The 14,473-nt window shown below is 36.8% G+C and overlaps 1 protein-coding gene across 9 annotated transcripts in view; it reads right to left on the bottom strand.

Annotated features, from left to right (window-relative positions):
- The window catches only part of AHI1 (Abelson helper integration site 1), a 164,430-nt gene that overhangs the window by 21,838 nt on the left and 128,119 nt on the right, over positions 1-14,473 (bottom strand). For all 9 annotated transcript variants that reach the window (XM_039879009.1, XM_039879014.1, XM_039879018.1 and 6 more), the window contains one exon: positions 11,243-11,340. In XM_039879009.1, the coding sequence (XP_039734943.1) occupies positions 11,243-11,340 (98 nt within the window). The remainder of the gene's footprint in view (positions 1-11,242; positions 11,341-14,473) is intronic.

Genomic DNA, 14,473 nt, shown 5'->3' with positions numbered 1-14,473 from the left:
TGGAGACATTAATGTTCAAGAAAGCATGGAGACAAAGCCAATTTGGAGTAAGAGGTTAGGAGCTTGAAGAAGGTGGACACATTCTTTTGACCAGGAATGTGGTAGGGAGTCAGTCAGGAAAAAAGAACAATAGATGATCAAGACCATGGGCCTCACTGAGGCTGAGATCACAAATATGACACACAGACAACCAATACAATTATGTGATTTTTCTTTAGCAATGATAAAATTCCAGAGCAGAAGTGAGAAAAATGGACAACTGATTTACCCGCCTGGGGACTGGTAAGACAAGTATGCCAAGTCACACACTCCAAGTGCTTTGTATGTATCTGGCATCGGATAAAAAATTGCATCCATGCATTCATTTCCTAGTGGTCTAAGGGACTTGATTTGGGGAGAGTGAAAACTGACTGCAGATAATCAAGAAGGCAGGAAACATCAGAATGTCACCCCTGCAAACTAAAGAAGCATTTGGCTCATCCACTTCCTCTTTTGTGATGGGAGATGATGGAAGGAAACTGAAGAGACTGAAGGAGACCTGACAGTTTTATGAAGTCCACTGTCACCCTTTGTGCACTAGTGAACATCTGCCTGTGTGCAACTATATCACTGCTGGTATCTCTGACGGGGATCAGGTCTGACTTGGGAGAGTAAGAAGCACCTCAGTACAACTGCTCCTATCTGTTTATTCAGATGTTTTTAACTTTTTCATACCTGTTTTGCACTACATGCTGGGAATCCAATTTTGAACAAGGTATTTCCTGTCTTCAATGAACTTTTAGCTCTTTTATTTCTATCCAAAGAGGAAGAAATAGGAAAGTTATACACATAAGCCATGCTAGGAGTGGTAGTAGGTTACACTCTTCCTTTTGACCCAATTCCCTTTGCCTGGACTTTTCCTTCTTCATTCTTTATTATAAAGACTTAGAGGTTTTAAAAAACAACAATGTGTACTTTTAAATAAAGTTTCAAAATAACAGCTGACCTTCATTATTTGTGGGTTCCCTACTTGCAAATTTGCATAATTACTAAAACTTATTAGTAACCCCCCAATTGATACTTGCGATGCTTCTACAGTCATTTAAATATATACACAGGCAGAGTGGTAAAAAAAATTGAGCTGTTCAATGTACACATTCCCAGTTGAGGTAGGAATATTAGAAACTTCTAATGCTTTGGAATATTTCTAATGCTGCCTTGTTTCAGCTCTCATATTGTGAACAAGTATCCTTTTTGTGGTTTATTTAGTGCCATATTTTTTGTATTTTTGTGCTTTTTGTTGGCTATTTTGCTGTTTAAGACTACCCCTAAGTATAGAGTTGAAGTGCTATCTAGTGTGATTAAGTGCAAGAGGCTGATGTGCCTTACAGATAAAATATGTGTGCTAGTTAAGCTCTGCTCAGGCACAAGTAATAGTGCTGTTAAGGTATGAGTTTGATTTTAATGAACCAACGAGATATATTAAATAAAGTGCCTTTAAACAGAACATGTATAAAACAAGGTTATGATTGACTGATGAAAATGTTGTGACCACAGATTCACAGGAACCTAATCCCTGTATTTCCCCTAGAAGCAATGATTCAGTGTCCACGGTGAATTTTATAGAATATAACTGCATTTTAATGAGAATCGACTGTATGTTTTTTTAGCATGGCTTCTGTGCATCCACCAAATTACTATGTTACTGTTCTTAGTTGCTACCTTTAGTCTTATTCTTGACATAGCTATGAAGTTTTGAGGAGCTCTGTCTCAATCAAATCATAATCATTATTAAGAATATTGTATATGTAAAGTACTAAGGTAGAGCTTGGTGGGAATACAACCACTGTAAAGTTGATTCCCATTGGTTTCACATAACTATGTGTAATGGCTTATAGACTGCTATATATTCAGGTCAATTGGAAGTTTGTATTTAGAGATCAAGGGGCTTTAAGTAGATATATTATTCCTCTAATGAGGTTGGAAGAACATTCTCTAACAAAATTCCATAACTCTTAGGCCTACAAAGGAGGTTTTCAGAAATACAATGGAGGATCTGCCAAAGATTAGCATGTTTAGGGTAGGGTCTGGGCATTTTCTTTTTTTTAAGTTAACATTTTTAATTTATACCATTACGTAAGTCACCATACAACTGAACCCTTTACCCGTTTCGTCCTCCTTCAACTGCCTTTCTCCCTCTCTGGTAACCACTAACTTGTTGTCTGCCTCTACAAATTTTTTTGGATTGATCATTTTTTTAAAATATATTTCATATATAAGTGAAATCATGCAGTATTTGTCTTTTTACTTCTGATTTATTCCACTTAGCATAATACCCTCAAGATCTGTCCATGCTGTCGCATATGGCAAGATTTCACCTTTTATGGCTGAGTAGTATTCCATTATGTACACACACACACATGCACATATACACACATGGCACATCTTTACCCATTCATTTGTCAATGGACACTTAGGTCTGTTTCCATTTCATGGTTATTATAAATAATGCTGCAATAAAATAGGTGTGTGGGCATGGAAATTTTTATATAATGGCTCAAGGTGATTCTGAGGCATAGCAGTTTGAGAACCATTAATATGCAATTTATCAAACTGGCAATCTTTGGGGGTAAGAGAGCTCAGAACCAGTTCTTGACCTGCATGTCTGAAGCTGACTTAGGGAATATAGCTTAGTAGCCAATGAGCACGGATTGCTGTGATTCCCACTATCTCTTCTTCTTGTTTCTTTCTCTTGTTTTGAATCTTGATTTTACCAAACCTTCTCATCAAAGATTTTGATTTCTCTCCCAACAAACAATGTTAAATGGCCACAGTGAGGCTGAGGCTCATAATTTAGCAAGGACAAATGTACGTACAAATAATGTGGCACTAAGGTAGGCAGTGATAAATGCAGTGAAAGACAATATGCTACAAAATATGGGAGAAAAAGACATTCCTCTGACCAAGTGGAGATTCTGGAAACTCTGTAGCCCAATCTAAATGCCTGATTCATTAAGCAAAGGAAATAAATGGCAGTCGAGAGATATCTAAATTTAATTAAGATACATTTTACATAAACTCATCATGTTGAGCCTCAGATAGCTGGCTGGATACATCTTTATGTAAAATTGTTTTTAAGTAGGGTAATCTATACATCATTACTACTACTCATATATTTGCCAGTAATGGAATAATGAAAGCAAAATTTTGTTAGCAGAATCTTAGAATAAGAAAAACTGTAATTTAAGGAAAAACACATATATCCACACACGGTATTATATATTATGTATTTTTCTATTAAAGTAGAATAGTTCTCACTTGGGGGTGGGGTGGTGCTTTTGACTCACAGGGGAATTTTGGCAATGTCTGGAAGATACTTTAGATTATTATAACTGGAGCGGGGGGTGGTTAATGCTTCCGGCATTGGGTAGAGAGGGGATAGGAATGCTGCTAAATGTCCTACAACGCCAACGTATTCCCCCTAAACAAAGAATTATCTAGCCCCAGTAAAGAGAGAAACCTTGAGAAACCTTGGCAAGCTTGACAGAACAGAGGACAGCAGAGTTTGGGTATCAGAGAACTTCCAAAAAAAAGTCATGCTGATTGTCAAGATAGGACACAGGGTGATTGATGATAATCAATTCTGCCACTATCTAGAGGACACATTACTACTGGGAATGATGGGAGGGAACTTCTCCCAATAACACCTTTCACATTTTAGATCTGTAATAGATTATTAGAGGGATGTTACCCATATTTAGGTTAATCTTTGAAAATATAATCATGAAGCACAAACACCATATTATTCTATCAAACAATGCTTAAAGTCACTGTCAGAGAAAGTACTACTGGGCCAAGGAGGACACTGGTTTGACCCAGTACAACACTTACTTTATACTTTCATGTATACTCTTTATTCAAAGATTAAAATTTATACTTGCCTTCTCAGAGTCATGAAGGAATGTCCTACGAATACTTATCAATGGTTTATTGGAACAACTATGAACTCTTTGAGAGTTTATATTATTCTCTAAACTGAATTTTCATGGAAGATTTGTATAAAAAAATCAGATGTGATAGAGCCTGGGCTCAGAGACTCAAATCAGCTGAACAATTAGTGGGTTGCTAAAAATGGAAAACGATCTCACTCATGTTATTTTGTGTAAATTTTAAGTAGCGTGAGTTAGGAAGACATTGAGGAAATGACGCATTCCCCAAATCTAGTTTTGCGGTAGAGGCTACATACAGAGGGATTCTCTCACAGCTTATTTATTTCAGAACTACTAGCAGTTATCTAGGTCTTGCCCTCAGGTTAGATAAATAGAGAAGACAGGCAGTCTGTGGGGGTCTCACTTTTTGAGGGTAAGAGGGTCCTGGAAACACGGAGGCGAATTGCTCAAAGTAGCAAGGAACTTAGCTGCTGGGGGGAAGATACAAAGCAGAGGCCGAGGTACATATGTCACATATGATGGCTGAGGCAAAGGTGTAAAAGGGGAACAAGTAGCAGAACTGGTCACCAGACCCTTAAGAAAAGTCCAGACCTCATGAGTTCCTTTCAGGGTGAGAGATTCTGGAGGCTTCTAAAGTTCCTCTGTGTACAACAGTCAGTCTTTATTGCCGGGGGGTGAAATCTGTGGGTGTGAGGTGACTTACGCTGGCTTTGCTGTCACATCACTTTCTTTGTGAGACACAGATATTTTTTAAGTGTAAATGACATTTTTTGAAATTAATATTTTTTTCCTCAAAATACTTATATAAGTTATTGAAACAAATTATGGGGAAAACATATATATATAAGTATTGCCTACACTGATACTCTTCATGGGACACAAATAAGTACTAAAGTTTTATTTATAAGATTTTGATTTTGTTCTCTTCAGCTAAAGGAAGTAAACTTATAAAGTAAAGTAAAATAATAATTATGATTGTATTTTCAATGGCTTAGTGTATATTAGCTAACTTCTAGGTATTTGAAAAATCTGCTTTGCCATACCCAAAATAACCACTATCCCTTATAAATGTGTTGTTGGGCTTAACATAGTAGTAAAATCATATTATTTCTATAGGTAAGAATAAGTCAGATGAACCCCTGGTACAAGGACCAGTAAATGGAAAAACATTTTTCTCTACATGAAGTAATTTTTTAAAATAGTGATACATGGCACAATTAATGCAGGTTTTATGGACTGTCTACTTTTGGGATGAAGAGGGTAAATGAAAATTAGGTATTTTATAGAATAAGACAGACATGGGTACACAAGGGGGACTTATTTATTGCCTAGTGTTTTTCTGGGAAGCTGACAGCATTACCAATGTAAAATTTGGTGTGCATTTGTGTTTGGCTGGAAGAGGAACTACCATGGAGTTATTTGATGCTTTGGGGTTCTCTGTTCTTGTTTTGGACTAGACAAGAAAGCAGCTGTTCCTGAATATAACTTGAGTCTGCACTCTGGTTTGGGAGCCAGCCCTCTTTTGAATGAACCCAGCCTGCTATCACTGGCTCTACATGCTAAGTAAAAAACTGAAAATAATTAACCCTTGTCATGTGAAGAAATGAGCTATGTGGATATTTTTATAATTGCCTTAGAATAGCAAAACTAATAACTATTCTTCATTTGATGAGTTTTTAGCAAAAGACATAAGCAAAAACATCACAGTAATTTCTCCACATTCACAGATATAATCTAACATTCCTGTGTATAATAATTATATCTGGCATTTAAAAAATAAACATACTCATTTCTTCATATAACAAGAGTTAATTATTTTCAATGTTAAAACATTTATAGAAGGTAGAGGGTAATTTCCACTTTGGTTTTTTTTTTAATAAAAAAAAACTTAAACATTCTCAAGAAAATTAAAAAAAAAAAAAAACAACAATTGGTCATTTTAGTAACTTAAAACTGTTAAAAAAACAGAATTGTTTATGCTAATAAGATGTCCAAGATGTATTGTGAAAGAAAAACATCAGAATATTAAGTATAATCCTAGTTTCATCAAAACAAAGACTAGACAAAAATAAAGACATGTATATTTATATATGCAGAGAATATTTTTAATAGGAAATGCAAGTTAGAGTGAACATGAAATTAGTAGGATGGCATTTTATTTTTCACTTACACTATTCTTTATTGGTTGAATCTGTTTAAACTATGAGTATATACTACTTTAATAAAACAATCTAAAATAATTAAAAAATTTTTAAAAAAGAGTTTTAACAACTTTCGTCCCCAAATAAATGATATAGATTAATGCATAGGGTAGCAAAAATAAAGTTTTTTTAAAAAAAAAGGTCCAAGATATGAACACAAATAAACCAAGGTTGTTGGCACTACTTTTTTTTTTTAAAGCTTCTGCGTTTCTTTCCTCCCTATTAGTACAGATATTCTTTTCCCTAATAGATATAAATTTATAGCACACCATTTATAAACAATGTTCTTCAATGATCTCGAGGAAAACAGTCTCCTACTCTCATTCTCCTGTAGCATAGCTAATTACTGATTTGTTTGCAGACCCTCTGACCCACTGTAGAGAATCACCAAGAAAAGCCTGTCTCCTCCTCCTGCAGTGGAAGAGCAAATGCTGCCATCACCCACTAACATTTCAATGAACCAGATGAAATATTGGAAGGGACCTGGCACATTTTGCAACAGAAACAGGTGTGTTCCACTTGGAAGAACTTAAGAAGATTTAGCAGCTGCCAAGCTATTAAAAGGTATAATTTTACTTCTTATTCTATAGTTTGAATAGAAATAATTTAGAAAGAAAGAAAACCATTGAGGGGGTTTCTTTCCTTTTTTTCCTTAAAAAGTACAGAGAATATAATTCTAAAGACTGCCACATGAATAGGGTGGGGTACAACAAAACAAAAAGAATAGGGATGTAAAAAACCGCTGTGACACAAAATGTGGCCAGCTGTGCAGGTAACAGCTGTCTGTCAGTCACTAAGTGGAGCTCCTAATTAGGAGTGTCATTCTGAAACTCTTTTAATTTTCTGGATCTTGATTTCCTCATCTATAAAATGAAGGAATTAACTGGAATCTCTAAGGTTCCTTCTGTCACCAAATCTATAATTCCATGAACTTAAAATCCTCCTCTTCTAGTCACTTATCAGAGACAACTTTTCATGTTTTTTAAAAACATATCTTACACATGACTATACAAATAAAACTTGTATACAAAATTAAACATCTAATAGAATTTGTGGTAGGTTTATAAGCAGGATTTTGATAAAATCAAACCATATGTTTTCTGATAAAGGAACTAACCTGAAGAAATGCAACTCTGCCAGGTGCTCATGAAGCCCAGTTGCACATTTCTCAAGGGCTGGTCGTTTGTGTCGTGACTCAGAGTGTACCTGAGGCATTCTGATTACCTGGGGCAGCATTACTGTTTCTCAGGAACTTCTTTTTAATAAGTGTGGAACATTCTTCATACTTTCTCCCACAGAGAAGTAAAACATGGTCTAACTATACATGTGGTACATTCCTGAGGAAAAATATATGTAGGAGTCTATTCTAACACATGGATTTGGATACGGTGGATAAAATCATATTCTTCAAAAGAAATCTATGCATCTTAAACTTTAAAGCCCAATTTGCGTTCCATCTCCTCCATGAGAACCTTTCTATTCTCTTGCCCAAATGGATTCTTATCCTTGGCAACTTCCTTGCTTTACCTATTTTATATTTTTCAAATGTTTTACTTGCATGTTTGCAAGTTCCTTGAGATCTATTAAAATTAGGGTCTGGGCAGCAGTGGGATTTCAGCTTGAAAGGTCAAGTTAGATATTGGAGAACTGGCCTACTGTGATATGAATATGAAGGTGTATTTTAAGCATGAAGATCAGTCTGTGAGAGGAAAAGGCACAATAAATCAAACGAGTAACTAGAGTTAAATTAAGGCTATTATATGGTCTTTTAAGTAGAGGAGTGGTACAGGCAGTGAGAACTAGAGAGCCCTGGAAGTAGGCCTCGATTCACAGCAACACAGGTGCATCGGGAGGGGGAAGGGGCAATGCCAACTTCACAGACACCCACAGAGTTCCTTATATCTCCTCTGGCAGAAGCAGAATTAGTTCAAGGCTATTGGACAGAAACACACAGAGGCGGGAGTTATGTAACCCCAATTTCAAAGGTCAGCATGACACAACATCAGGGACACCATTAGGCCCCTACAAGTAAAGACTGTGTCTTTCATAGCATCTCACACAATTCTTGGCATAGACTACAAATACTGTTAGCTGTCGCAATGACTCCCTACGCCAGTGTTATAAATACATTCATTGCACTAAATATCTTTAGGTTGTAAATTTACATTAGAATCTAAATTCTTAAATCTGGTGAATTCCAAACAGTGGATAATATTACACATGTAGCATTTATAATAATCAAATTCCTTGCCAATCCTTTCAATTGTATCCATTGTAGTTGCCAGGCTGTCATAGGCAACTATCATTCTATATCTTTGCTGTATGCGAAACTGGATTTTACCAAGAACCATTTTTCTTTCAGTTCTTTGCAGTACAGACTGTCCATTCTCATATAATCCAACCATGACCATGGGGCTTGGAGTTAACACTGGCCCCTTAGCTCTCTTTTGCTGATATTAGGCTATTATACTTTCAAAGCTGTCCCCCTTGGGTGCCTTCACACCTGGCTATGAGACTCTCTATCTTTGCAGCTGTTACCTTCAGACATTGTGGTCATTCCAATGGGATAGTTCTCAATGTTGGCTGCACAGTAAATTAACCCAGAAAGCTTCTGAAACTTACCGACACTGAGGTTCCACTCCAGACCAGTTAAATCAATTTGTGGGTGTGGGGACAAGCATCAGTATTTATTTTTTAAATTTCTTAGGTGATTTCAATGTGAAGACAAAGTTGAAATATCTGCTCTACCACAAGAATTAAGGACTTCACCACTTGGTTCAGTGTTCCCTTTACCCCAGCTCTTGCAATCATCCTGGAATTTTAATGCTCAAGAGAACATCTTGTCCGACATCCAGTCCTAGTTCCTTGGCCGGCTCAATTCTAATAATACATCCTTCAATTTCATTTCGGCTCTTATATACAACTTTGTGAATTTATCATAACCTCAAATACTTAACTTCTAAATAGTAATTAGGCAAGTTACTTGATTTATAGGGCATAGTTCCAGTTTAACTGCTTTACTGCATGACACTATGCCTCCATCTGAACTACTGTAATCTTGCAGAGAACCCTGCTTTCTAAGTTGGCCAGTCTTCTGATTCCACATCCTTTCCAATCTGCCTGATCTTCCATAGTGTGTCACTCCAGTAACTCTCACCAATGTTATCAAGTAAGTCCCTTATCCTCTTGGCCTTGATTACACTCACAAATCCAATTGTGTATCAAACCAAATCTGCCTTCTTCACTGCTATGTCCTAGATGCTGAGCACTACTGAAGAAAAAAATCCAACTACACAGAATTATGTCCCTTACATTTTAATGGTATCCAAACGGCAGCTCCCAGAGCTCCTCAGGAATCCCTTTATATGTCTCAAACGAACTCTGCTCCTGCCGTCCTTACAGGTAGGGACCACCTTACTGTTCTAATGGTCACTACTCTTCTCCTTACCTCACATCTTTTGCCCTCATATTTGAAGTGAACCTTCCTTTTTGTTTTTGAGAACAAAAGGTATCCTTAACTTATGGACTTACATTTTATTAACTTATCTGCATGCTCATTCATATTTATCTGTCTCAGAGGGGTACTGCTCTAAGCTCAGCACTGCTGACATTTTTGGCCACATAATCCCTTGTTGAGGTGGGCTGTCCTGTGCATTCTAGGATGTTGAGCAACATCTGTGACCTCTACTCACTAGATGCCAGTAGTATCCCTCTCCTTGCAGATATTTGCAAAATAATCCAACATCACTAATCGCTAATCACAACCAATCAATCATACCCCTCCCCTTCATCCCCATTAGTTTAGAATTTTATATTTTATTTTGATGGATTCCTAACTAATTTCTCTGTCCCAGGTCTCAGCTACCTATAATCCAACCACAATGTTGCCACTAGAATGGTACTGTTAAGATGAAAACATGTCCATGTCACTCCCTTGATTACCTTCTCCAGGGAATCCCCTTTGCCTGAAGGATACAACCTAAGCCGTCTTAGCAGAGTATACTAGGCTCTCTGTGGCCTGACTCCTGCATTTCTCTTATCCTTCTCTAAACATAATCACACTGTACCACAACTCATTCAAGTTATTCCCTCTGCTAGAATGTTTTTTCTCAGATCATCTACCTAGCACATACTTTTTTATCCTATAAGCCTCAGCTCAAGCATGACCTCCTCTGGGAAGTCTTTCTGGACTTCCCAGGGCAGATTTAGAGGGTTTCTTCCTGTGTATTTCGAATACACTGTGCACGTCTTCATTATAGTTCTTACCATAGTCAGTTAGAGTTGCCTACTTGCTGGTGTCTCACCCACCAGCCTGTTAGCTTGAGGGTAAGTGCTTTGCCTTCTCAAACTTGTTTCAGTGAAGACTAGTGGAGCACTTGGCATGGAAGTAAGCGCTCAGCACACAAAGGCTAAATGTTACATGACAGGATCAACTGTGAAAAAATGCCAGTTCATAAAGTCAAGAAGTAAAGTTATTCAGCCTAAGGGAAGAGCTAATGTCACAGAATAAAATAAGTTTAATAAGTAATATATATGATGACACATTGCTTATTGAACTTTTCTACCAAAGTACTACTAACATCAGAATATTACCGACTGGGATCTGGGGACACAGGCTAAAAAACATGACAATTTTATGGCCAATGATACATCCATATTCATTTTAACGTGAAAACATTTTAAATTACTAGGAAGTAAAAGGAATGCTCCAGGAAGATATGACATTCTTATTCTGTGGGCTCCAGTGACTTTCAGCATACATGTGTACCCCTCAGGTGGTGCCCATAACAGTGTCAGCATCAGTAATAGAAACAAGTGTAGGGTGGAAATAGCATCACACTTAAAGTCACAAGTTCTACTTTGGGTCCTTGTCCCATTACTTGGGCTGTGGCTTGGAGTCTACTTTAACCTCTCTGAGGCTCCGCAGTTTCCTTATCTGGAAAATGGCTATAATAATATATGCCTTACATATTTCATGATGTTGGTGCCAATATTACAAGACATAATAATATAAACAATGAAGGATATCAGCATAAAAAATAAAGTAATATTTTACCAAGAGAGTGAAAATTAAAGTGCATATGCTATATATATATTCTTGAAAATATTTACCTTTTTAGAAGATGAAGGTTTTTCTATTTTGGTTTTTTCCTTGGGGGATAAAGGAGGGGATCGCTGCTTTACCTCTGGAGGCAGCTCCTGATACAGTGCTGGAATTGAAAAAGATATTCAAGTCATCAAATTGAGAAGCACTGTTCCATGAGGGAAGAAAGCAATGATCGGGGGAGCAGATATGAAACTAAAGAAATTGATATTCACTTCCTTGGTGTAGCAATAAGCTTCCTAGCACTTATTGTTAAGGTGATTTATAGTCTTAGATATTAGTTATCAAAAGAGCATAACTTATGATTGGAAAGTTTTGATCAGCAGGATTTCAGAAACATGGAAGGTATCATCTTTACTTACTATGTGGTCATGCAATTATTTCATTACACATTTACCAGAAACCCGCTATATGCATAGTTATCTGCTAGGTACTGCTGGAGGAGATATAAAGGTGATCAAAACAGCCTTTGCTCTCAAGGAGCTTACATAGTCAGAGACAGATATGTTCGCAAGTAACCGTAATATGAAATAGAATGTGACATTAATCCAAAGAGAGAAAATAACAAAGACAAACTATGATGTGAGGATGACAGATGCTTAATGGAAGAAGTGGCAGGTGTGTCAGATTCTGAAGAATATGTAAGATTTTGACAGACAGAGGTGTGGAGAAAGGATAATTTGGGAAAATGGTATGAAATAAATAAGCATGGGGCTAGGACTATATATGACACTGAATCTATTCACATTGCTGCATCTAAGATTCTTATAACCTAAGATTATAATCTATATACTCTAATCTATAAACAGTGCTGAATCTAAAAAGTCAGGTAGGAATTTTAAAGGGCTGAAAAAAAATTCCATTTCAGTTAAATGACTTGGGCAACTCTAAGTTGAGAGAAATTGCTAAAATACACCTGATCAAAATTCTAAGATTACGAGATGTATTAACTGGCTTTGTGTATGTATTGATTTTATTATAGGCAAGGATGTTAAATGTGATTAAGGGAAGCTGATCATGTTTTTCTTTCCTGTGGTTTAAGATACAAAGGGAATAAGTCCCTTATAATAATGAGGTACCGATGTCTTCTGTTGTCTTGTTCTCTTGGAGGACATGGCTCTCACCTGAATAACGGCTACAGATTCTTTTCAGATACATACTCCCTTAGATCATTTGCTCTGCATACTTGGTTTCAGATAAAGATAAAGGACAATTTCTGCTACTATTTTTAGAGTGAAATATGCTGCTGACAGTTTTTCTCTAATATTAAAACTGGGCAGGTGAGATTTGTTAAATTCAGGTAAAAAGTAAGGTAAAAAGGCAAGAAAACTAATCCCTGATGAAGTGAGAATTCGATCATTATATTCTCATGTTGTCTGAGGATTTTTTTCTGTTTGTTCTGGCCTTTACAAAGCTTTACAACAAGCGATAAATTATGCCAAAGAAAACATCAATTATTCTGGGATATAGTAAGGAATTATCACAGTTGAAGGATGGTCAATACCCGAGACCATAATTTCTGCATATAATTACTAACCATCATTATAATATGCTTCAAAAGTCTCAGTTTGGTTATCATGGGAGAAAAATTTTATTGGATTTTTAACCTACTATAGATCAAATATCTATAGCCTTTCAAGATTTGCAAGCATAAGAGGTTATTTCTGTAAACTATCTAAAGTTAAAGCACTTAATACTACCCTGCCTGGAAATACACAATCTTTTCATATTGTTAACTTAAAATTTTTTTTAAATGTTTTCATTTATATCAAGAAGAAACAACGAATTGTAATATCCAGTTAAAATGACAGATACTCTCTAGGGTGACTATGATAGAGCAGGCAGTTCCTGGTTTAAAAACGGAAGCCACCCCTGCTCAACTCCACTGGTTGATCCTGTGGGAAAGCCATCACTGGGAACGGGAGGGGAGGAACTTAAATATTTTTGACAATCTGGAAGTTAGAAGTGCTGAACTTCTGGGAAATGACTGTGTATTAATCTGTTCTAAAATTTCTTCCTTCCATATTGCCTCAAGTTTCCTCCATTATGCATCTTCTTTGAAACGTAAAAATATATCTCAGAGTTTAAGAGCTATCTCAGTCATTTACTACTCAGAGAAAAAGAATTAAAATGGTGGTACAGAATTTTGTTGTGTGAGAGAGAAGTGGGTAATTTTTGAGACACTTAGCACTTTTGAGGGGAGGAGTTTGCTGAAAGAGGCAGATAAACCGAGGAAGGGAGCTACAGCCAGACAGAGCTCTTGAGAGACTGGAGAGGGGAGCGCTGAGAAGTATCGGGGTGCAGACAAGGTGGTGTGAGGGTGCCCAAGAGAAGTCGTTTTATCGGGGTTGAGCCAGCACCCGGTATTCACAGAAGGAATTCTCCTTCCACTTCCAGCTCCTTTGCTCTTAAAATTCAGAACTTAGGTTAGGAATGAATGTGCTTTTGTTTAGCCATATTTTGGGTTAAATGGGTTGCATAGGCTAGCCTGAAAAGCAACTATTATTTATAATAATTATTTTTTATGTAGCAACAAAAACTTAATACATATTCAAAATAGAGTGTTCTCAAGGCTGCCTATACTACATTTTAAATCAGAACTATGTGATTTAGTATTTCTGGAAGAAAACTTATAGATGACAGAGCTCTACTTCCTTATTTTATAGGAGGAAACTGAGGCATATCAGCAATAGCTGTTGAGCTAGGGTTAGAAATCTGTTTTCCTGACCCCTGGCAGTTTAGTTTTTCCTACCACACTATGAAGTTAACTGCTGATAGGAAGCATTCTTCTGAGGAAGCATTACTATATTTCTCCCCTTTCTCTGTAGTCTTTTTTTCAGGCAATCTGTGTTCTATTTTCACCTTTCAAGGTGAAATCGATAGCTATTAGTAAGTCCACAGCTTTCAGAGACTGGTATTTAGAATTCCTCCTCCAGTTTATTTCTTTTTCCTTTTCATAAGTGAAGGCTTACTTTACTTGAGAATGAAACAATCTATTGCAGGTAGGTAACAAGTAACAGCTAAGACTGAAGTATACAGAGTAAAAGAATGAGAGTTGGGGAACAAGAGGTTCTTAGTGTGCCTGTCAACTGAGGAATCACTGTGGCAAGAGAAAAGCTGACATAATCATGCATGAAGCAGGTGGCAGGGGAAACGGCCTGTAGAAGAACACTGGTAGCTAAATGGGCAAGTCCCCCGGGATGAGAAGTCGTGAAGCAAATATCCCAGACTGTAATAGC

The sequence above is a fragment of the Pteropus medius genome, unplaced genomic scaffold (genome assembly GCF_902729225.1).
Source record: "Pteropus medius unplaced genomic scaffold, Ma_sr-lr_union100, whole genome shotgun sequence".
Taxonomy (NCBI): domain Eukaryota; kingdom Metazoa; phylum Chordata; class Mammalia; order Chiroptera; family Pteropodidae; genus Pteropus; species Pteropus medius.
Note: the sequence above shows the minus strand (reverse complement) of the source record. Positions and strands in the feature narration are given on the sequence as shown.